At 41.4% G+C, this 24,462-nt stretch overlaps 1 protein-coding gene across 1 annotated transcript; it reads left to right on the top strand.

Moving 5' to 3' along the window:
- Window positions 1-9,618: 9,618 nt before the first annotated feature.
- Window positions 9,619-22,924, top strand: LOC118368687 (cellular tumor antigen p53-like). Its single transcript, XM_035752989.2, is given in 12 exon segments — window positions 9,619-9,784; window positions 10,841-10,996; window positions 11,211-11,277; window positions 11,539-11,686; window positions 11,689-11,753; window positions 15,214-15,400; window positions 17,413-17,525; window positions 17,655-17,764; window positions 19,408-19,538; window positions 19,628-19,725; window positions 21,332-21,435; window positions 21,587-22,924. Coding segments are annotated over 11 exon segments (1,176 nt in total). The 5' UTR covers window positions 9,619-9,784; window positions 10,841-10,931; the 3' UTR covers window positions 21,675-22,924.
- Window positions 22,925-24,462: the final 1,538 nt, after the last annotated feature.

Raw genomic sequence — 24,462 nt, 5'->3', positions numbered from 1 at the left:
TGTATGAATGCATAGTGCCAACTGTAAAGTTGGGTGGAGAAGGAATAATGATCTGGTTCGGGCTATGCCCCTTAGTTGCAGTGAAGGGAAATCTTAACGCTAAAGCATACAATTACATTCTAGATGATTCTTTGCTTCCAACTTTGTGGCAACAGTTTGGAGAAGTCCCTTTCCTGTTTCAGCATGATAATGCCCCCGTGCTCAAAGCGAAGGTCCATACAGAAATGGTTTGTCGAGATCGGTGTAGAAGAACTTGACTGGCCTGCACCTTAACCCCATCAAACACCATTGGGATGAATTGGAACTATGGCTAACTAACTTAGTCACGTCAAAAAGTGCAGCCAGAATAACAGCAAAGTAGCTTATTTTGCATTTGTTTAAGCTTTTTTATAGTAACATTTGTTTGGCCACATCCATAACAATGAGCTAATGAGGCGCGAAAAATGTGCTTACTCGTCAGGACACTGTTGTTCAGAGGAGCTAGCCAACAACACAGCTAACACAATCACTTCAAACTGAAGCTGGAAAGACCGCAAACTAGCTGTTTCGTTTGACCCTTTTTTCAATTTACATTTCTTTGTATATATCCATAAAAATGATGCCAGCTGATTCATGACTTCGACTGGCTGAGAAACGCGGCCTGCTGGTCTCTCGTCCCGACTCCCGACACGTTCATTGAATTTGAATATTGAAACAATGCTGCAAATGTCTGAGAGACGGACAGCAAGGTTTATACAAATCTCTGCAGTTGAAAACGAAATGTTGGTCTAAAGAAATGTGAGATCATGTCTAGGTGCTTTTTATAGTGGAGATCAAGTTTATAAATTGCTTGGCTGGGCTGATGAGACAGTGGATTTCACAGTCAGATGGAACAGAGTAAATAGGCTGGAATGCAGTTTTAACCAATCAACATTCAGATTTAAACCCACCCATTGTATAATCGTATATAATGCAACATTTTTTGTTTGTTGAGAAAACCATCTAGCTCAAAAAAGTAAAGTAAAGTGACTGTTCCACTGGATGTCATAAGGTGAATGCACCAATTTGTAAGTCGCTCTGGATAAGAGCGTCTGCTAAATGACTTAAATGTAAATGTAAATGTAAAAAAATAGGGGTTCAACTAGGGTTCTTCTAAGATCCTCAAAGTTCCTTGAAGAACCTTAGGGTTCTTAGCACTGAAAAATGCACCCAAAAGGTTCTTTACCCCCCTTTTGTGATATCCAATTAAGATCTTGTCTCCTTGCTGCAACTTCCCAATGGGCTCGGGAGAAGCGAAAGTCGAGTTATGCGTCCTCCAAAACATGACCTACCAAACCGCGCTTCTTAACACCCACCCACTTAACCTGGAATCCAGCTGCACCAACGTGTCAGAGGAAACACTGTCCTACTGATGACAGAGTCAGCCTGAAGGCCCCCGGCCCGCCACAAGGAGTCACTAGAGCACGATGAGCCAAGTATATCCCCCCGGGCCAAACCCTGAAAATATGGGACTCACGGTCACGGCCAGTTGTGACACAGCCTGGGATCGAACCCGGGTCTGTAGTGGTGCCTCAAGCACTGTGATACAGTGCCTTAGACCGCTGCGCCACTCGGAAGGGCCTTTTATAAATGTTTTATCCTTTTTGTCTTCTTTTTTTTTTACAGAAAATGGACACAATTCAATGGATTTGAATCAACAAAGAGTTGAGAAATATGTTTAAGGCAATAGCTGCATTGGGTGCAGATGACTGAACTGCTCACTTATTTGTGTGTATTTGTGTCTGCAGGTAGAATGACGAGGAGGCACACAAAGGTATGTACAATTTGGTATTGGTTTGTCTCAATGTTATGCAGATCACATGTATCATCTACATCTCATTTGAATTCATGGTTTCTCTAAATCCTTAAACGACTCAGTCACAGCAGCCATCTTCCTCCTCCCTTACTGCATCAATAAGATCCCAACATTATGGAAAAGGTATGTGTAGGATAAATGTTGTCAAAAGTGATGGTTTTTTTCATACACATAATTGTTCCCAACATACAGTATGACTACTGTCGTATGGACGTTTTGTAAATCATCTTTATACATTTTTTTTTGTATTCATACTTCATCCTCCCTACATCTCTGAATGTAACAGGAAACCTTAATCCGATCACCATGCACTGCAAAACCATTCTGTCTATGGATAGCCTACAGAGGACATCAACACGCTAGAGGATATAGCCTACCTATTGGACTTGGGGCTTGGAGTGTACCTCATATTTAGATTTTTTTATTCTGCTTCACTACTAAAATCATAAACTCTGACAACTAAAATATTGTTGTTTTTATTTTGAAAAAGAACCCCAAAAGGTTATTTGTGGAACCATTAATGGGGGACTGGATTTAGGACCACGTGGACACCACAGAGCGGTGCAAGGGCAAAGCTTCTGGAAGGCTGGCTGGACCAGCAAGGGAGAGTTGTGCTCTTTCACCGAGTTGTAGAAGGAACAGAAACTGGCTACTCAAGTTAACTGATGTAGCTGGCAAAGTAACTGCTGTTCAACTTAACAGAAACAAAATATGAAACAAGTGTTTATTCACAGTGCTGAGCTAGTATTGTAACTCACATATAATGTTAGCTAATGTTTCATCCCCTTTCGACTGAGGTGAATTAATAAGCTACGTCAGCTCTAGCCATCTGTCAGATAGCATATGTGTCGGCTATTATTTCTATCTACCAGCAGTTGTTTGTATGGACATGTTTTGTAGCTTTTGTTTTGTCATGTTTTAGAAGTAAATTAACTTGGCAAGCTTTCCCAGTTGATGTACTGTTAGAGAGAGCCCAAAAATGTGCTTACATTAGCTATTATGTTTGCCTCAATCAAACTACACTCGAATCAAACGATGATCGGCCAAACGATTTAAACTGTATATTGTGAGTTCTATTAGTCTGTATGTCAATGTAATGTTATTGATGTGTCAGTTTCGCTACTTTTCACACTGACACAGTAATAATCAGCTCTAACATAACAGGCTTCACTGTCATGGTACACAGTTGAGGTATGCGTGACCGACTTCTTCATCCCGCTCCCGCTGGCTTTCTGTCCGAATCCCACCCGCTACCGCAAGAACTGGTTCCAAACCAAACCGCAGTCCCGCAATGTTATTTTAGACGTGTGTGACGCAGCTCACATGCCAGCCATGGTCCCAGCAATTTTGCGCCCTATAGGCAATATCAAATGCGCAAAAATTACTTAAGAAATAGGTTAAATTACCAGACATTCTCACACGGGCCTTACATTGTATTATTGGGCTTTATCAGATAATATGTTACATGTAGTTTGAAGGAAGGAGTTGGAGAGACTTGAAATTTCTGGACTTTACTATACAGGGTGTTGCATACATGACTTTACTACTTTAAATAATAATTTTAAGATCAATCGGATAAAACAATTCCTAAGAAGACCCACTTCTATGTGGAATTTTATTCCTCATGTCTTCTCTACTTTTGGTGGCCTTAACTTTTAACTTCATGTTGGTTTGCAATTATAATATTGACAACGTTCCAGTGAAACTATCTGCTTTTCATCATCAGGGTTTCTTGTCATGGTCCTTCATTTATAAGCATAACTTTTCTCCACACAGATATTAGATTTGGAATAATCGGGATATATTGTATAAAAATATGATATATTGGTTATTGGTTCCTAAATAATATCCTATTGGTGTGCCAACTGGTAAATGCAGAGGGTCTTTTACTTAGTTATAAGGAATTCTTATCACTTTACAAGGTCCCTGTAACACCAAAAGATTTTGCAATTGTTTTAGATGCCATTCCCTCAGGTGCTGCTTTATTATTCAGGAACGTGTCAAGACCTGAACCTCAGAGCCTACCCTCTATTGACCCTGTTGACTCATCAGTAGGAAAGATTGGTTTCTCTTTTGGTCCATTCAACAACACAGCGATACGAACCTTGTTTCAGCAGAATGTTGTATCTATACAATATGTCATGCCTTATCAGCCTGGGATCAAACCCTATATTTCTGTCTGTTAATGTTTAGGTGTGTGTTTGCATTCAATTTTTTGTTTTCCAAACGTTTCCCTTGGGACATAAAATAAAAAGATGGGAAGGAATTTGTGTTGTGGGGGAACTTGAGTTATTGCCTAGACTAGCGAGGGTCAGGTGTGTAGGTGGCTCGGGTTGTCTGAAATTTGATATAGAGGAGGTCTTAAAGACAATCGAAAGTCTTTGTACTTTATTTGTAAGAGGTGTTATTTTGTTAGACTATTGATTAAAGGTGCAACACAATATTAATTATTGAATTATCATGGACCTAGTTCAGTCTTATCAATCACTTCAACTTATTTCATCATTTCTTACCTAGCTTGGTGACTGCGGGCATTTTTGCTTACTTTTTGTTGTTCTAAATAAAAATGTCTCGAAGGGCCATATTAGATTGTATATAAATGCAGGAAATGTGCTTTGGAGGTTCCCCAGACCCCCTGCCAAGTTATGTCCCCCTCTGCAAATAGCACTGCTCGGGGATTTAAAAAGTCAATCGATCAATAATATAAAACACTTCAATTAATATAGTACTTTTTTTGGAGTACTTTGTTGAAGCAACTTTGGCAGCCTCGATTCTTCTTGGGTATGACACTACAAGCTTGGCACACATGTATTTGGGGAGTTTCTCCCATTCTTCTTTGCAGATCCTCTCAAGCTCTGTCAAGTTGGATGGGGAGCGTTGCTTCACAGCTATTTTCAGGTCTTTCCATAGTTTTTTGATTGGGTTCATGTCCGGGCTCAGGCTTGTCCACTCAAGGACATTCAGAGACTTGTCCCGAAGCCACTCCTGCGTTGTCTTGGCTGTGTGCTTAGGGTTGCTGGAAGGTGACCCTTTGCCCCAGTCGGAGGTCCTGAGCACTCTGGAGCAGGTTTATATCAAGGATCGCTTGATATAACATCGCTTGATGTACTTTGCTCCATTCATCTTTCCATTCATCCTGACTAGTCTCCCAGTCCCTGCTGTTGAAAAACATCCCCACAGTATGACGCTGCTACCACCATGGTTCACCATAGGGATGGTGCCAGGTTTCTTCCAGATGTAACGCTTGGCATTCAGGCCAAAGAGTTCAGTCTTGATTTTATCAGACCAGTGAATCTTGTTTCTCATGGTGTGAGAGTCTCCAGGTGCCTTTTGGCAAACTTCAAGTGGGTTGTCATGTGCCTTTTACTGGCTTCTGTCTGGCCACTCTACTATAAAGGCCTAATTAGTGGAGTGCTGCAGAGCTGGTTGTTCTTCTGGAAGGTGCTCCCATCTCAACAGAGGAACTCTGGAGCTTTGTCAGAGTGACCATTGGGTTCTTGGTCACCTCCCTAACCAAGGCCCTTTTCCAGAGATTGCTCAGTTTGGCCAGGCGGCCAGCTCTAGGAAGAGTCTTGGTGATTACAAACTTCTTTCATTTATGAATGATGGAGGCCACTGTGTTCTTAGGGACCTTCAATGCTGCAGAAATGTTTTGGTACCCTTCCCCAGATCTGTGCCTCGACACAATCCTGTCTCGGAGAGCTACAGACTATTCCTTCGACCTCATGGCTTGGTTTTTGCTCTGACATGCACTGTCAACTGTGAGACCTTATATTGACAGGTGTGTGCCTTTCCAAATCATGTCCATTCAATTTAATTTACCACAGGTGGCCTCCAATCAAGTTGTAGAAACATCTCAAGGATGATCATTGGAAACAGGATGCACCTGAGCTAAATTTCCAGCTTCATAGCAACGGGTCTGAATACTTATGTAAATATATTTCTGTTTTTGATTTTTAATAAATGTGCAAACATGTCAAAAAAACTGTTTTCGCTTTGTAATTATGCGGTATTGTGTGTAGATTGATGAGGAAAATGTTTTATTTCATCCATTGTAGAATAAGGCTGTAATGTAACAAAATGTGGAAAAAGTCAAGGGGTCTAAATACTTTCCGAAGTTACTGTATATGGCAAAACCTGGATGGTGTTCAGAGATGGAGGGTTTGAGTAGAGCTGAAGGATGGGACTAAAAACAAATAAAATATGACTATTGTAACATATACTGTGTCCGTAAAATGTATATAGGTGTAACGGGATTCGTCTTCCTCTGACGAGGAGTATGAAGGATCGGACCAATATGCAGCGTGGTACGTGGCCATGTTGATATTTATTAACACTGAACACAAAAAAAACAAAATAACAAGGAGAACGAACGAAAACAAAACAGTTCTTTCTGTCTGGTGAAGACACAGAGACAGAAAACAATCACCCACAACTAAAATGGGGAAAACAGGCTACCTAAGTATGATTCTCAATCAGAGACAACGAACGACACCTGCCTCTGATTGAGAACCATACCAGATCAAACACATAAATACTACATAGAAAAAAGAACATAGACTACCCACCCCAACTCACGCCCTGACCAAACTAACACAAAGACATAATAAAGAAACTAAGGTCAGAACGTGACAATAGGCTTCTACTTCCAGCTTATACTATGTGCTATCCATTAGTTTACTCCAATTAGAGGAGGGATGGTAGGATTAGGGGAAAATAATGAAGGAAAATATATTGTAAAATATTTAGATTTACAACAAAAAAATATTGGGGGAGGGGTGGAAATGACGCAGACAATTACACTGATGAAAGCCACAATCTATTCCCTTAAAAATATATATATATACAGTACCAGTACTAAAAGTTTGGACACACCTACGTATTCAAGTGTTTTTCTTAATTTTTACTATTTTCAAATATATTTTATATTTGAGAATCTTTAAAGTAGTCACCCTTTGCGTTGATGACAGCTTTGCACACTCTTGGCATTCTCTCAACCAGCTTCACCTGAAATGCTTTTCCAACAGTCTTGAAGGAGTTCTCACATTTGCTGAGCACTTGTTGGCTGCTTTTCCTTCCCTCTGTGGTCCAACTCATCCCAAACCATCCCAATTGGGTTGAGGTTGGGTGATTGTGGAAGCCAGGTCATCTGATACAGCACTCAATCACTCTCCTTCTTGGTCAATTAGCCCTTACACAGCCATTGAGGTGTGTTCAGTCATTGTCCTGTTGAAAAACAAATGAAGGTCCCACTAAGCGCAAACCAGATGGGATGGTGTATCGCTGCAGAATGCTGTGATAGCCATGCTGGTTAAGTGTGCCTTGAATTCTAAATATATCACCAACAGTGTCACCAGCAAAGCACCCCCACACCATCGCACCACTTCCTCCATTCTTCACGGTGGGAACCACACATGCGGAGATCATCCGTTTGCCTACTCTGTGTCTCACAAAGACATGGCGGTTGGAACCAAAATCTAAGATTTGGGCTCATCAGACCAAAGGACAGATCTCCACCAGTCTAATGTCCATTGCTCGTGTTTCTTGCAAGTCTCTTCTTCTTATTGGTGTCCTTTAGAAGTTTCTTTGCGGTCTCCTCTGAACAGTTGATGTTGAGATGTGTCTGTTAGTTGATCTCTGTGAAGCATTTATTTGGGCTGCAATTTCTGAGGATGGTAACTCCAATGAATTTATCCTCTGCAGCAGAGGTAACTCTTCCTTTCCTGTGGCGGTCCTCATGAGAGCCAGTTTCATCATAGCGCTTGATGGTTTTTGCGACTGCACATGAAGATACTTTAAAAGTTATTGAAATGTTCCGGATTGACTGACTGTCATGTCTTAAAGTAAGGATGGACTGTTGTTTCTCTTTGCTTATTTGAGTGGTTCTTGCCATAGTATGGACTTGGTCTTTCACCAAATAGGGCTATCTTCTGTATACCACCCCTACCTTGTCACAACACAACTGATTGGCTCAAATGCATTAAGAAGGAAATAAATTCCACAAATGAACTTTTAACAAGGCACACCTGTTAATTGAAATGCATTCCAGGTGACTTTCTCATGAAGCTGGTTGAGAGAATGCCAAGAGTGTGCAAAGCTGTCATCAAGACAAAGGGTGGCTACTTTAACATTTTTTTTGGTTACTTTTTGGTTACAAGAGCACAAAAAAGAGCTTTGAGGACACCTCACCCTGGGTGAACTTGATGGAAGATTTGGGTTTAGATGATGCATAGACACAGCCACCCGAAGCACTGCAACTAGCAACTAGCACTGAAGTGCAACTCGCACTTCAGTGGAGGATACGCCACTTTAAAAATAGAATTCAGAGCATGGGTTGACTTGGTCCTGAAGAAAGAGTATATAAGAAGCATGCTTTCAATGGAAAGGCATGATAGTGCTACTTGACTTATCACTGACAGACAGCTTGTGATACTTCAACTATCATCAACCTAAAAGGTCATATCTGACTTTCATACTCTAGAACAATTGTATCTCTTGACTTCTGATTTCTGAACGAGACATACTGAGACAACTACCCACTACACTCCTCGTGCTGAATACATCCACCCCCTAACAGGTGTGGCTAAATAGCATCAGTGGGGTTACAAAAGGTCTTGATCTCGAACCGTTTTCTTCACTAATCAGTAAATCATAGTACAACTTCTAGTAGGATAAACAGATACTGAGTGATTGGACCAACCTCTAGAGAAATTGTTAAGTGGAAGAATATACTCTTTGGGAACCAACCAGGTCAGCCTACGTTAAGGTAATTAACCGCTTGTTGTAATGCATATATGCATATATAAGGCATTAATAGTAGTAAGTGTTTTGATGGTGTTTGATGTTATAGATTAAGGACCAAAAATACACTGTAATAACTGTGTGAACAGCAAAAATGGAATAAAAAGTAGAAACTAGACCCAAAACCCTAGGGGAGAGAACACCTCTGACACTCCTAATATCGGGAAAAAAGTCTAGTTTCTAAACTAAAGACAATATAATGGTTTGGACAGAATAATAATTGTATTGTAATAGTAATACTCTATATTAATACTCAAACAGTATTAGTCGACGGACATAGACTGTAAATCGTAACCAAGTGATAGCTTGCGTGAGTCTAGATATAAGAGAATTTATAGGAGTTCCGCCAATTTGAAGAACTCAACCCTGGACCTTGAAGCCAGTACCACTGGATTTTTTTCATTGTTCCCCTCTAATCACGGACTGATTTAGACGTGGGACACTAGGTAGGTGCAATTCACTTTTCCGTAGAACAGAAAACCAGCAGGCTCCAGGAACTCATGACGTAAGAGTTGAATAGCCCTTCCTTAAAGGATCCTCCAAGAACCTTTTAATTTTTTTTAGATTGAATAGAAAATGCGATGGAAACTCATTAAACTTGTCTTTTTTTATTCAGAACATGGGAAAATAATAACCGCAAAATGTATTTTTATGTGCACTTTGTCATCAAACAGCGTTTTATCTGAGACAAGTCAATTTGATGGAAACATCCTGGTGAGAAAATGCGCATACTGGTTTTAATGCAGATTTTAGAATATTCCCATGAAAATCTGTCCAATTGGATGGAAACCTAGCTAGTGACACTGTTTTTTGCCTCCTTCCTGCATACAGTCAGTATAGTTTCCGCACGATTCTCAAAAACAGTAGAAACTGCGCTGTCATGGTGTAAATGTATCCCAGTTATGATTTGATTTGGAACATTTCGCGCTATTTCATACAAAAAAAACACACCCCGATGGGCGCGCCTCTGATTGGAGGCCTGTGAACTCTGCGTGGCCCTCCCTTCCTCTAATCTGGTTTTCTGGAAATCCCCGAAGTGCACGCTTTTCACTGGAAAACATTTAGCTTTCGAGCTGCTGTTTCTTTGACACTTTTGCATTGACAGAGAACCTAGGTGCTGCAAGAAAATAGTCATCACCGGGAGGCGAGGTATACAATTACATTATTTAAGACAGCGGAGGATAGTATTTTTTTAGTGAATAAAAGTTTGTGAATCGCCTCGGGGATTCCGAAGCAGCCTGCCAAGCTCACAGTTGAGCTAGCTAGAGTAACGTTACATTTAGCTAGTTGAAGTTTGCATCTTGTATTGGTGTATAAATATGTAACTACATATTGTAGATAGTTATGACATGGGATTTAGATGTCGCTTACTTTTTCGACTGTTTTGAGTGGCTACTGTAACGCTAACGTTTAACTTACCCAACTAACGTTAGCTAATTTAGGGCAACATGCTAGACCGGCACTTGACTTGTACAATATTTTATTTATTCGTGTTAGTCCCTCGTAAAATATTTAAGACGACTAGGTAGCAGGCTGTTGATAAACTTATGTCACTTTTAATTCAGAATTGAATGTAAATCGTTAAGCAACCAACTTGCTAACGTTATCTAAGGTGATGCAATGTTACAATATAAGGTTAGCTAGCGAACGTTAGCTATACAACGTCAAATTTGTTTTTGAAACCCCAACTAGTCAACATTTGTAAAGCCATCACTAGTCGAGGGTAGCGTTAGTTTGTTAAATATGCAAAACTGTCCATTACCTTTTGAGTTAGATTTTAGAGGAAATATTTATTGATTAAACATAGGGTAGTTATCTAGGCACTTGATCAACAAATATTAGCCTAATACCGTGACACAATTTCTCACCTAGCTAACTACTAGCCTACACAACTCTTACTGAAATACTGTATCTTATATAATTGCCAACCATGTCAAAGTCATTACCAGAGCAGTCTGACCCAATTCTTGTCTATGTGAACCAGACCCTCCCGCTGCATTCTATGTTCTGCTTTCTTCTCCACATCTTCAGGGCTGCATTCCAGCGGCACATGTCTACTTTCCTTTCAAAGCCACTGGTCCCCCTTTCACCACACTTTCCCACTGGTCCCCCTTTTTGTCGTACCATTGACTAATTGTTTTGAAGACACATGGCTACAACAATTAGTAGTATTTGTTTTAATCACATGGGTGTTCTCTCTCCTAGATCGGATCGCCTTTCTTCATCTCCTGCCTAGAGTCCCTGTGTCCAGTCCTCCCCTCGGTCCAGTGAGCAGTCGAGAGTCAACGGATACAGGATGGAAGAGCAGGAGTTGAGCTTCCCCATGAGCCAGGGGTCCTTCCAGCAGCTTTGGGAGACCAAGTAAGTTTTGAACAACCTTTAGAACCCACTATATATATATATATATATATATATATTATAATTATGTTTAGGACCACCAATGTAGCTACTTAAGACTGGACAGAGATGGTTGCGTGTGAGTGGAAGCCTAGAGACTTCATATAATGTATTACAGTACCTCTTCTACTTTTAGGTAATACTTACTTGTACTGTGATTTGTATCTCCTTTCTTTAGCATGTCTACTCAGGGGTCCAATATTCCACCGTTTGGGACTGGAAACTGGTCTGACCTGGATGTCTCGGTAAGTTTGTCTACATCCTAATGTAAAGGAAATCTTTTTATGATACCACACCTTTTTAGAATGGACTAATCGTTTCTCCCCCTTAGTAGTGTAGTGTAGTGATTGTTTGGCTTTGAATAAGATCTTTTTGGTTGTGCTTTTGTCTGACAATTTGATATCCATACATGGTTAGCCTGGACACCCATCTTTTTAAGTATTCAGACAGAAATCCAAAAAGCAACTGCTAACTTCATAAATGGCATGCGTATACATCCTTTACAGCTCGCTCCCGTACTTCCCGAGGCCACCTTCCACGAGGACTTTGACGAGGGGCTGTTTGAGCTGCCTGAGCCCCTGGCCGTGGAGCCCTTGATGTCGCCCCTGGACAGCGTGCCTCCCTCCGCCTCCACCGTCCCCTCCACCATCGACTACCCGGGGAGCACGGCTTCCAGCTGCGCTTCCACAAGTCTGGCACCGCCAAGTCTGTCACCTCCACCGTGAGTGTCATGCATATGGCTTACTGCACATGCCTAAATACACAGACGTAAAAAGCACTAATATTGTATGCTGCAAGTAGGCTACTTGTAAGCAAAGTCTTGAGCTGTCAAGTGACTACTAGTAGGCCTTACTGAGGTATTGGAGCCACATTTCACTCCCTCCCAAGTCATGCTTTTTTAGAATTACTCTTCTTTTTGTTTGTTTTCTATGTTGCTGTTGATCTCCTGTAACCCACCTAAAGCATAAGAGAATGTGTTTTCAATGTAATTTTCTTTTGACCCTCAAGATGAAAAGGACCTGTTTCCTGTTACAGCTGAGTCTTAACCCTTTACACTAGTACCCATATATCGATGGAAAATCTGGGCACTAATAAACACCTAAAGTGGAGTGGTGTGGCTGTACAGTAACGGCGCTGTATGGGTTTTGACTGACAGACGTTCTGAACTTGAGCGCCGCATGCAACAAGACGTTGCCCCCACCCCTCCCACTAATTGGTCAACTTTAGCACATTTTTTTTTGTCTTGAGGGAAATTTAGTAAATTAAGAGGACTCTATGTGTTTTGAAAGCTGAGACATTGAGGATTATTATAAATGCCCCTTTGATGTCATACAAACAAGCAAAACACCTGCGAGTCCAAATGTGCACTTCACATTTACGTGTCATAAAACTCCGGTCATATACAGTGTCAACATTTATGATCACGGTTTGATATAGTTAGAAGATGACATGGCGTCATACCCTGGGTTGTTCTCAAGTTTGTCTATTTTGAATTAAATTCACAGCGGAACACGCTGAAATTACGATCTGTTTCTACGAATGTCCTTGTGAAAGGCTAACACTAAGATCATATTTGAACTTTTCTTCTGTAGGAAACGTTTCAATGTTGCCCAATCCATTTAGAGCAGTTCCAACGAGTGTAAAGGATTAAACAGCACTGCAATAGGAATGAGACACGACCTATCCTTAGAAGCCCAGGCTCACTGTACATTCACTGACATATATTTTCCTTCAATTTGATGAATATAACTTTTGGAATTACTTTTAAATGTTTTAAGCCGCCTTTTCGCTTGAATGAAAAAAATATTTTATGAATGGCTTTATCACAACGATAATTAATACTTAGATTGTGTAAAACCTGTTTAAATTAATGGTCTCCAATCAATTACAGTAAATTGTGGTTACCATACCTCAGACTGAGACAAGTTATTCCATTCATTCTGATTCTCCGTGGTTGCATTCAAGTGGAATCCAGTTTGTGACAATTTGCTAAAACTCAAGGTTTTGGCTGAAGATTTTGGATAAAAACAGCCAATAGCACAATGGTTTCCATGGCGACTCATGCCAGCATGCTATGATAGGTCTATTAGTCTTGTGGTTAGGCTGCTCAGCCTTCAAATACACGCCCCCTGCAACTCATTCATTGGAACCATCGACAGACAAACTGAATTGGTCCACCCACACAGACCGCATCGTGAAGAAGGCGCAGCAGCGCTTCTTCAACCTCAGGAGGCTGAAGAAATTTGGCTTGTCACCAAAAGCACTCAAACTTCTACAGATGCACAATCGAGAGCATCCTGTCGGGTTGTATCACCGCTTGGTACGGCAACTGCTCCACCCACAACCGTAAGGCTCTCCAGAGGGTAGTGAGGTCTGCACAACGCATCACCGGGGGCAAACTACCTGCCCTCCAGGACACCTACACCACCCGATGTCACAGGAAGGCCATAAAGATAATCAAGGACAACAACCACCCGAGCCACTGCCTGTTCACCCCGCTATCATCCAGAAGGCGAGGTCAGTACAGGTGTATCAAAGCAGGGACCGAGAGACTGAAAAACAGCTTCTATCTCAAGGCCATCACTGTTAAACAACCACCACTAACATTGAGTGGCTGCTACCAACACACTGACTCAACTCTAGCCACTTTAATAATGGGAATTGATGGAAATTGATGTTAAATATATCACTAGCCACTTTAAACAATGCTACTTAATATAATTTTTTACATACCCTACATTACTCATCTCATATGTATATGTATATACTGTACTCTATCATCTACTGCATCTTTATGTAATACATGTATCACTAGCCACTTTAAACTATGCCACTTTTTTTACATACCCTACATTACTCATCTCATATGTATATACTGTACTCGATACCATCTACTGCATCTTGCCTATGCTGTTCTGTACCGTCACTCATTCATATATCTTGATGTACATATTCTTTATCCCTTTACACTTGTGTGTAGAAGGTAGTAGTTTTGGAATTGTTAGGTTAGATTACTCGTTGGTTATTACTGCATTGTCGGAACTAGAAGCACAAGCATTTCGCTACACTCGCATTAAAATCTGCTAACCATGTGTATGTGACAAATAATTTAGATTTGATTTGGGTAGGCCGTGGTTGTAAATAAGAATTTATTCTTAACTGACTTGCCTAGTTAAAATGAATAAGATTCTATTTTTATTTGTCCCATTATTGCGTCTGTGAAAGCACGGACAGTGCCATTGAGGTCATCCATTTTTAAAGTAGTACATTTTGTTATATTTTATTTGGCAAACTAACTGAAAGAGTGCACACTGCCACCTAGAGTGTGTTGTTAGGACGGATATAAAGCCACGGTTGGCGGTTTACTGCCACCTGCCGTTATGGAATGTTTCCTCACAAGTATAATTCAGTTGCTTTCACTCCTGGTGACCTGGATGGAATTATATGATCCTTCCTTAACCTATAGGACAGGGGTCAACTAGATTCAGCGGTGGGCTGATTATATATCTTAATTTTTTCCTCTTCAGCGGATGGTCGGTGGGCTGTAACATTGTTAAATTAATTTGTAGGCTGAAAATTGACTGCAAGAAGCCCAAACCAGATATTTGACTAAAACATAATTCTTTCAAACCTTGCTTCCATTTGTATACGATCACGTGTCTCTTATGCATGGGAATATAGTTTTTTGACTCAGAACTTGGGGGTCAAATAAAACCATTTGACCCGTGGCCTGCCAGTTGGGGAGCCCTGCCATGGGAAGTCCCACCCAGTTGTCTGTTGAAATGCTGAACCTCCTCAATGGTACTTCCCATGCTAAAATGGGCTTTTGGGCACTAGAGTCCTCTCTCTATGATTGTAACTGAGGAGTTGCAGGCTGGTTGCAATAAAGCATGGGTCTGACATGACCGGGCATGTATCAAACAAGGGTAAAATGCATCTTTTTCGTTAAGGTATTTATGATTTATTTAGAATATAATTGTAAAGCAATATTTTGTTCCTATGAATTCCTATGTGTGTTTTTCCACACTTGTATTTGTATGAACTTTGATAGTGACTACCTGTGAAGTAATTAAGCGTCTATTTTTTTTCTCCATAAATTCAATTCACTTTTTTATTCTTTCACAAAGGGAAATTCCTCTGGGACAAAATACTTATTGTTCAATGTTTCCCTCCCTCCCCAGTATTCTGTGCAGCTGATCAAGCTGTACTGCCAGCGGGCTAAGACCTGCCCGGTGGAGGTGCTGATGACCAAGGAGCCCCCGCCAGGAGCCATCCTCCGTGCCACCGCCATCTACAAGAAGTCAGAGCATGTGTCCGAAGTGGTCAGCCGCTGTCCCCACCACCAGAGCACGTCTGAAGGCTATGAAGGTGTGTGTTTTAGTCTTGAGGTAAAAATTCTAAAGTGAGTTAGTAAGTAATTTGCCCATGTTGAGAGTTAAGCAGACTGATACAATAGTGGTTAGAGCGTTGGACTAAGAACCGGAAGGTTGCAAGTTCAAATCCCCCGAGCTGACAAGGTACAAATCCGTCGTTCTGCCCGTGAACAGGCAGTTAACCCACTGTTCCTAGGCCGTCATTGAAAATAAGAATTTGTTCTTAACTGACTTGCCTAGTTAAAAAAAGGTAAAAAAATAAATAAAAATGATGAACCTTGTTTTGCCCAAACTGATTGTGAACCCAAATGTGTGCCTGATTCTAGTTTGAGATCAATACATTGAAAGATCGTTTTGGGTTAGGTGTAGGGGCAGATTTAGACTGTCATCTCATCCGTTTAATTAATTTTGTCTTTGACAATAGCAAATGTAAGTAATGGTAGGCTTATCTCAGAAAGAACACTACTGTTATTCCCCTTTTATTATTTCACTTCTTACCAATTTTTCTGGTGAAATTAGGATATTTGAAATGTGATATGTCAACTTGTCTTTGATTATAAAAAAATTGAGGGCTATGCATTTATGGACAGTGTTAATTGTAGGCTAAATCAAAAAAATGAGAATAGGCTCTCTTGAAATGCCCCTTGCCTCAAATATTCTGTTTTGTCATTTTAGTATTGTGCAGAAATGGTAGGCATGTATTAACAGATATTGCCTTTTTAGAGTAAGATGGCAAGGTTTTGCAAATCAGTCTCAACCACCTGAAGATGGTTCATTTTGATTTGTCTTGAATGTGGGATAATTTGTACAAATCAAATGTCATATGAACATATTCAAACTCCCAGTATTTGGAAAACGTAGATCAGGGGTGGCCAACCATCTTGGCGAGCTACCTCTAGGTACTATTTTAAAGGGATAGTTCACCCAAACGGATTAAATATTTACGTTATGGACTCGCAATATATCGGTGAACATATCGGAATTGGCCGATATAGCTAAAAAATGCCAACCTTGGTATCGGCCGGTCTAGTTTACTGTCGATATGCAAAACTGATGTCAAAGCTGACGTGCATACCTATATAACGAAGATGCATGATGTAATGACGCCACCTAAAATTTTGCGCTGTACGTGCAACATAGCATTCCTAAACTAACCCACAATGTCTGGTGTGTGGATCGAGCAATCAAGTCAAGCAGTCATTTGAAAGGGTAACAAAATTTCATCGAGACAACTCCAATGCGAAATCCATTAATGCAAAGATAATGGAATTCATTGTCCTTGACAGTCAACCATTCTCTGTCGTGGGTGATGTTGGCTTTCGCCGACTGGTCGAGCACCGGTTAACACTACCAAGTGAGCTATTTCTTACGTTGCCCTACCGGAGTTACACAGTAATAGTGTCACTGCTATTAGCTTCACAACATGCATACAATGGAATGCCGTTTGGGTCTTTGCGTGTCAAAAAAGATACAGTAGCACTATCAAAGCTGTACAAAACACCAACCACGCATGATGCAAACACCGTCCACGAATCATGTGTTTACAATACCGTGTTGGTAATAAAGCATAATTTGTTAGACCGCAACTTCTGGAGTAGCTATCTTTTAGCTTGGTACCTAGCTAGCACCAAGACAACCAGCCTGAAACAATGACGAGTAAAAACTGCAGTCATTTTCATTGTACTTAGCAATGATTTAGGAATCCTTGTAAGTATTAGCTAGGTAGCCACTTGTTGTTCGCCTATTGAAATTGAACTTTAGTTCATGAAAATAAATAGCAAGCAAGCTACTTAACCCTGTTGCCCAAAGCTAATGTTATATTGAGGATCGACCCTAAGGCACGCTGGAACTAATGATATTCACAAAAGGAAATCTCATTGCAAGCTTTCTCCTAAAGATGGCAGCCCTGCAAGGCATAATTTCCCCCTTGTGTAAAAGATGGTCCCAGGAAGGTCTGAGATGACTCTTTACCCCCCCACTTCCTGTCTACTTTCTGTTTCCTGTCAGGTGTGACCCACCGCAGTCACCTGATCAGGGTGGAGGGGAGCCAGCGGGCTCAGTACCTGGAGGATGGTAACACCAAGCGTCAGAGCGTGCTGCTGCCTTATGAGCCTCCTCAGGTATACACCCCCTTTCTCTGGTCTCCTGTATTAGTTTTAATATAAAAGATGAATCGTCAGTTTGCTTGACACTTTAATAATTCATTTAAAATGTACATGTATGTTTAAGTGCATCTTCACTTTGTATAGCTGGGCAGTGAGGCAACTACTGTTCTCCTGAACTTCATGTGCAACTCCAGTTGTATGGGTGGTATGAATCGACGGCCCATCCTCACCATCCTGACGCTGGAGACCCAGGAGTAAGTCTCTTTCCTTATCCCTTCTCACTGTATTTGTTCATACTGGAAAATCTTTGTCTGTCTCGTCCTTATTTGTGTGCGTATATACAGTGGGGCAAAAAAGTATTTAGTCAGCCACCAATTGTGCAAGTTCTCCCACTTAAAAAGATGAGAGGCCTGTCACCTACAAACAAGAAAGATTTCTGGCTCTCACAGACCTTCTTTAAGAGGCTCCTCTGTCCTCCACTCGTTACCTGTATTAATGGCACCTGTTTGAACTTGTTATCAGTATAAAAGACACCTGTCCACAACCTCAAACAGTCACACTCCGAACTCCACTATGGCCAAGACCAAAGAGCTGTCAAAGGACACCAGAAACAAAATTGTAGACCTGCACCAGGCTGGGAAGACTGAATCTGCAATAGGTAAGCAGCTTGGTTTGAAGAAATCAACTGTGGGAGCAATTATTAGGAAATGGAAGACATACAAGACCACTGATAATCTCCCTCGATCTGGGGCTCCACGCAAGATCTCACCCCGTGGGGTCAAAATGATCACAAGAACGGTAAGCAAAAATCCCAGAACCACACGGGGGGACCTAGTGAATGACCTGCAGAGAGCTGGGACCAAAGTAACAAAGCCTACCATCAGTAACACACTATGCCGCCAGGGACTCAAATCCTGCAGTGCCCCCCCTGCTTAAGCCAGTACATGTCCAGGCCCGTCTGAAGTTTGCTAGAGAGCATTTGGATGATCCAGAAGAAGATTGGGAGAATGTCATATGGTCAGATAAAACCAAAACACAACTTTTTGGGTAAAAACTCAACTTGTCGTGTTTGGAGGACAAAGAATGCTGAGTTGCATCCAAAGAACATCATACCTACTGTGAAGCATGGAGGTGGAAACATCATGCTTTGGGGCTGTTTTTCTGCAAAGGGACCAGGACAACTGATCCATGTAAAGGAAAGAATGAATGGGGCCATGTATCGTGCGATTTTGAGTGAAAACCTCCTTCCTTCAGCAAGGGCATTGAAGATGAAACGTGGCTGGGTCTTTCAGCATGACAATGATCCCAAACACACCGCCCGGGCAACGGAGTGGCTTTGTAAGAAGCATTTCAAGGTCCTGGAGTGGCCTAGCCAGTCTCCAGATCATAGAAAATCTTTGGAGGGAGTTGAAAGTCTGTGTTGCCCAGCAACAGCCCCAAAACATCACTGCTCTAGAGGAGATCTGCATGGAGGAATGGGACAAAATACCAGAAACAGTGTGTGAAAACCTTGTGAAGACTTACAGAAAGCGTTTGACCTCTGTCATTGCCAACAAAGGGTATATAACAAAGTATTGAGATAAACTTTTGTTATTGACTAAGTACTTATTTTCCATCTTTTGCAAATAAATTCATAAAAAATCCTACAATGCAATTTTCTGGATTTTTTCCCCCCCTCATTTTGTCTGTCATAGTTGAAGTGTACCTATGATGATAAATTACAGGCCTCTCATCTTTTTAAGTGGGAGAACTTGCACAATTGGTGGCTAACTAAATACTTTTTTTGCCCCACTGTATGTAAAGGGCTCCCTTTTCTGTGGGAGGGAAAATCTTTACATCTGTGATAATGTGTTTGTCCCCCCTAACTCTCAGTTCTCTACCCCTCTCCTCTCTCTAGTGGTCAGGTTTTGGGTCGCCGTTGTTTTGAGGTCCGAGTCTGTGCCTGCCCCGGCCGGGACCGCAAGACCGAGGAAGAGAACGCTAACAAAGCTCTGAACGGGACCAAGAACACCAACGGCACCAAGAGAAGTAAGACTGGGGCCATGTTCCAACAATATTAACTGGCCTCCTTTCCTTGTCTCCTATGTCACTGTTGACCATGCCTCCTTTCCCCTCAGAGTCCCAACAGTCCCTGCCGCCTCCGGGAACCAGTAAGAAGATCAAGAGCGGCTCCAGCACTGAGGATGACGACAAGGACAATGTATTCTTGTTGCAGGTAGGGAGGACCTCACACACACGCAGGCCAACACACTTTTGGGTGGGAGAATTTGTATATCTCTATTTCATGGTTGTGATAAGGTGTGACGTGACTACCATTAATGTGATTACTGCTATTCAATGAATAATTCCCTTCTACGTTAAATTATTACTCAATTAAATTAATCATGTAACAAATGATTAATTAGTCATTTGGACCCCCAGAGGAGAAGTTTATTTGAGTTAACGTTTCCCGAATTAACTCAAGAATATATTGATATCACTTCCTCATATCAGTCTCATTCTGAACTATAGCCTAAGTGATAAATCAGTGATACACAAACTGGCTTAATTATTTATTAACTAACTAAATAATCACACAAAATTACAGCTTATATTGATTGTAAGTCGCTCTGGATAAGAGCGTCTGCTAAATGACTTAAATGTAAATGTAATTACTAACATAATGCAATGAAAAGTCCCTAGTGGACTAACCCGACATGACTGCTTGTTACACAACGGTGGGGAAAGAGAGCGGGAGAGACAGAGAGTGAACTTAATTATACATACATGTGGAAGCTATGCTCATGGGAATATGAGTACTTTGCACATGAACGTCCACTCATTCAAAAATAATTGCAATGTATACATTTTCACGTGTTGTCTCTTTGTTGAACTCGATCCGTCTATGGGACGTGGTTCGATGTCAGTCTCTGGTTGTGTAAGTCTCTGGTTGTCCACCAGAGGTCACAATGTCCTTAGTTGTAGGCATCTTTGTCTGGGAGTGTTCATTAGGATAGATACCTCAGAGGTATCTATGATGGTGAGGAATTTGTCCTTCCCTCTCGTCTTGGTCAGTTGTCCTAGACTACCTTACATGCAGAGCTGCATGCGGTGCATGTCTTAGTCTTTACCTTCGTCTTTACCTTCGTCACTCGTCGAGAGTTTGAGGGTCTTACCATTTTCTGGTCTTGTAGTTTGAACCGTTTCCAGCCGTGTAGCCACTTGCTCCACGCTGTCTGGACTAATATGTTAATTATTCAGCAAGTCCTTTTTAAGTACACTGGTCTGAAAGGTGGTTCCATCTTGTTGACACAATGTCTGTGCTCACGTGGGAGTGGTTATTGACTTGGCCAAGGTTTATATGAAAAGCCATTATCTCATTTAGAAGGCTAAAATCACATTTCTGATTTCAAAAATATTCTTATACTTAAAATAAATTATACAACATTTCGATGCAAACCTGATCACTAGGACGTGTACATTTTCAGAATTATAGTTCTTGTCATTAAAATAATTAGAAAGACTATAATATCACAAAATCTACATTAATTATCCATATTACATCTGTCATAATTCCCAACATTTGGATATTGAAATATATTCTCCCAATGTTCATTGCCAAAACATCAAACAAAGTCTCTCTGTTGTAGCAAAGGGATTTTTTACTTCTCCATACTGCAGTGGAAGAGAAAGTTTATGACTAGTCGTTATGTCATAAAACTCTGCCAACTCCCCCTCTGGGAGAGGAGGGGTTTGGGCTATCTGTCATCCTGTAATCCTCACCAAGGAGAGAGTCATGACAGGTGCCCATTTTAAACATTCCCTCACTCTCTTTCTTTCAGGTTCGTGGAAGACAGCGCTATGAGTGGCTCAAGAAGATCAATGACAGTCTGGAGCTGATGGACCGCATTCCTCCTGCTGAGCAGGAGAAATACAAGAAGAAAGGGTAAGCTACCCAACGGCAGACAATTTGATGACGGGAACTTCTCCCTAAAATGCCTCTGTCCCACTTGTCTTAATCTGTCATTTCCTCGCTCTATCCTCTCAATTCTAAAACTGTCTCACCTTCAGTGTTTTTCCTGTATTTTCTTTCTCAGTTTCTCAAAGAGCCGCAAGCAAGAAGCGTTGGCCCCAAAGAGCGGAAAACGGATGCTTACAAAGGAGGGGAGGAGCGACTCCGACTAAGGCCAGGACACCTCAGCCCTTCCCTACTGTCTATTCCAGACCAACATTAAATTGTGACTCCAAAGTAAATGCCCAATACCAAACCCTAGGCAATACATGTATTCACTTCTTACAAGTCTGAAAGGATAGGTATTAGTAAGATGGTAATAGCTCCAGCTAGGCAGCTATACTCAACAGGCTGACCGCGGTCCGAAACCCGGACCAGAACGTTGTCAATACGGACTTCGGGTCCCGCCCCAAAAATTATAATATCCCTTGGTATCATATGAACACACAAAGGCATGGCAAAATGTGTAGAATTGTGGGAAATGAGCTTTAACACTACAAAAAATGTCTGCCAACAAGAGTGGTGTGAATAGTTTGGGGTTGCAAGTTGGGGGGTTCTTTACTACACTGATAAATGGTAAAGGTCCGGATGGATATTGTCATCTAGGAAATTTGTGTTACCAGACCTTCTCATAGTACTTGGGTACAATGGTAGAATTTTAACCATATTTCAGATGCCAGTCACTTTTGGTACAATACCAAGTGTGTAAGTGTAGGACCTAGGGTTTGGATTGGGTAAATAGGCTGACCACCACCATGCCAGTCACTTTCGGTACAACACAAAGTGCCTAAGTGTAGGCCCCCCACTGCCTTAACCATCTGGTGTGACTTCCTCCTCACCTGCCCCCCAAAGAGCACTTTAGCTTGTGCTTTTATGATTTGGACCAATTAAAACTAGTCATATCTTGACCTGCCTAGAAACTATGCTTTGTTACCAGTTCATTGGCCAATTGCCTGTTAGTATTTTTGATACCTGCTAAACATAACCACTGCCTTCATTCCTCCCCCTGAACCCTTGACCTGGTTCCCTGTTAATCATGGTCCTATTGAGGCATTGGTCTTTCTTTTTTCCCCATTTTTGTACTGCTGATCTAGGAACTATTTTTGTAAGTTCTTTTAGGAACTGTTAAATGATTTTTGTCTTCTCAATGTTTTTTTCTTTGTTTTCAATAAATGTTTTTTTTTATTTTGTACTAATTCCAGCATTTGTCCAATGTCTTTTCTCTCTCCTATGCAGAGTTCTGATACTGTGCTTATGATATACTTGATTAAGCACATTTTATATTGGTTTACTTTATGGTTTTCTGATGGAAACTCTTTTTGCTGATGTCATTTGGTGCTGAGACATGATGCTCTTTTGTTTAGGGAAAAGGGAAACATTTCGGGGAACTTTAAAAAATCAAATAAAAGCAATTTCCTAAATAGTACTGTAATCCTCAGTCTTTTGTGTTGATAAAAAAAAAAGTAAACAAGCTAACATGGGTGAGTGACGACAGACCCATTTACATCTCTGAACCAGAACCAAATCTTGCTTGTCCTGGCTAGCTACTCTATTAGTTAAGGCTCTGTAATGAGACTTTTTTTTTTTATACCATCATATGGACCTGAACTGTGCTGGGCCCAAATATATTATTTTTCACATTGCTTCCATCATGGTTCCAGCAACTATGGTGGATGTGTAACCAGACCAGCACAGTACTGCTCGGCTTGGCTTGGATCACAAAGGCAAATTTCAAGCGTCATTAGTACTGTCGTAAACTAGCTTTGCATTTCAGATGTACCTGACCCTTGTCCATTCCTTTTATCTACTGCTGTGTGTACACATCAGCCAAGAATACATTGTCCAATGCTTTGCATGTCTGGAGGAATAATGCAAAACCAAGTATCTGTCTTTCATCCATGAAACTAATGTCTTTGTACTTCCATTTTATTTGCTTAAGGGAGCCAGTCTTAAATGGGATGGATATACACTGTGGCCAGAACCCCCCTTTGGCTCCAGAACAGCCTGAATTCTTCAGGTCATGACATTTTTGCTCAATTGGTATCAAGGGACCTAACATGTCCCAGGAACACATTCCCCACACCAGTACACCACTGCCACCAGCCTGTACCATTGATACCAGGCAGGATGGGGCCATGGACTCAAGCTTAATCCAAATCATGACTACCATCAGCATGATGCAACAGGAACTGAGATTTGTTTGGACCAAGGCAACGTTTTTCCACTCAATTGTCCAGTGTTGGTGATCGCGTGCCCACTGGAGCCGTTTCTTGGTTTTAGCTCCAAGGAGTGGAACCCGGTGTGGTCAACTGCAATAGCCCATTCGAGACGAGGGCTGACGACTTGTGCGTTCTGAGATGCTGTTCTGCACACCCGTGTTGAACTGTGCAGTTATTTGCCTGTTTGTGGCAATGTTTGCACAATGCTTGCCATTCTCCTTCGACCTCTCAACAACGAGCTGTCGCATCATTCTCGGTAAACCCTAGACGCTGTCGTTTGTGAAAAGCCCAGGAGGCCGGCTGTTTCTGAGATACTAGAACCGGCACACCAGGCACCGACGATCGCACCGACGTTCATACCACGCTCAAAGTCGCTTAGGTCACTCGTTTTGCCCATTCTAACGTTCAATCGAACAATAACTGAATGCCTGTCTGCCTGCTTCATATAGCAAGTCACGACTATGTGACTCACTGCCTGTAGGAGCGAACCATTTTTGTGAATGGGGTGGTGTACCAAATAAACTGGCAACCGAGTGTAGTTTTCACCGGTATTCTATCTAGATCAGTTTTTCTTAATCCTGGTCTTTGGTACCCAAAGGTGTGCAAATAATTGTTTTGCCTGTTGATCTACACACCTGATTCCACTAATTGGACCTTTTGATTAGTGTAATCGGGTGTGAAATGCTCGTGTGAAAAAAATGTGCAGGACCAGCATTAAGAAACACTGATCTAGATGATTGAC

Source organism: Oncorhynchus keta, chromosome 35 (genome assembly GCF_023373465.1).
Source record: "Oncorhynchus keta strain PuntledgeMale-10-30-2019 chromosome 35, Oket_V2, whole genome shotgun sequence".
Taxonomy (NCBI): Eukaryota; Metazoa; Chordata; class Actinopteri; order Salmoniformes; family Salmonidae; genus Oncorhynchus; species Oncorhynchus keta.
This window is presented reverse-complemented; position numbering and strand designations above follow the sequence as displayed.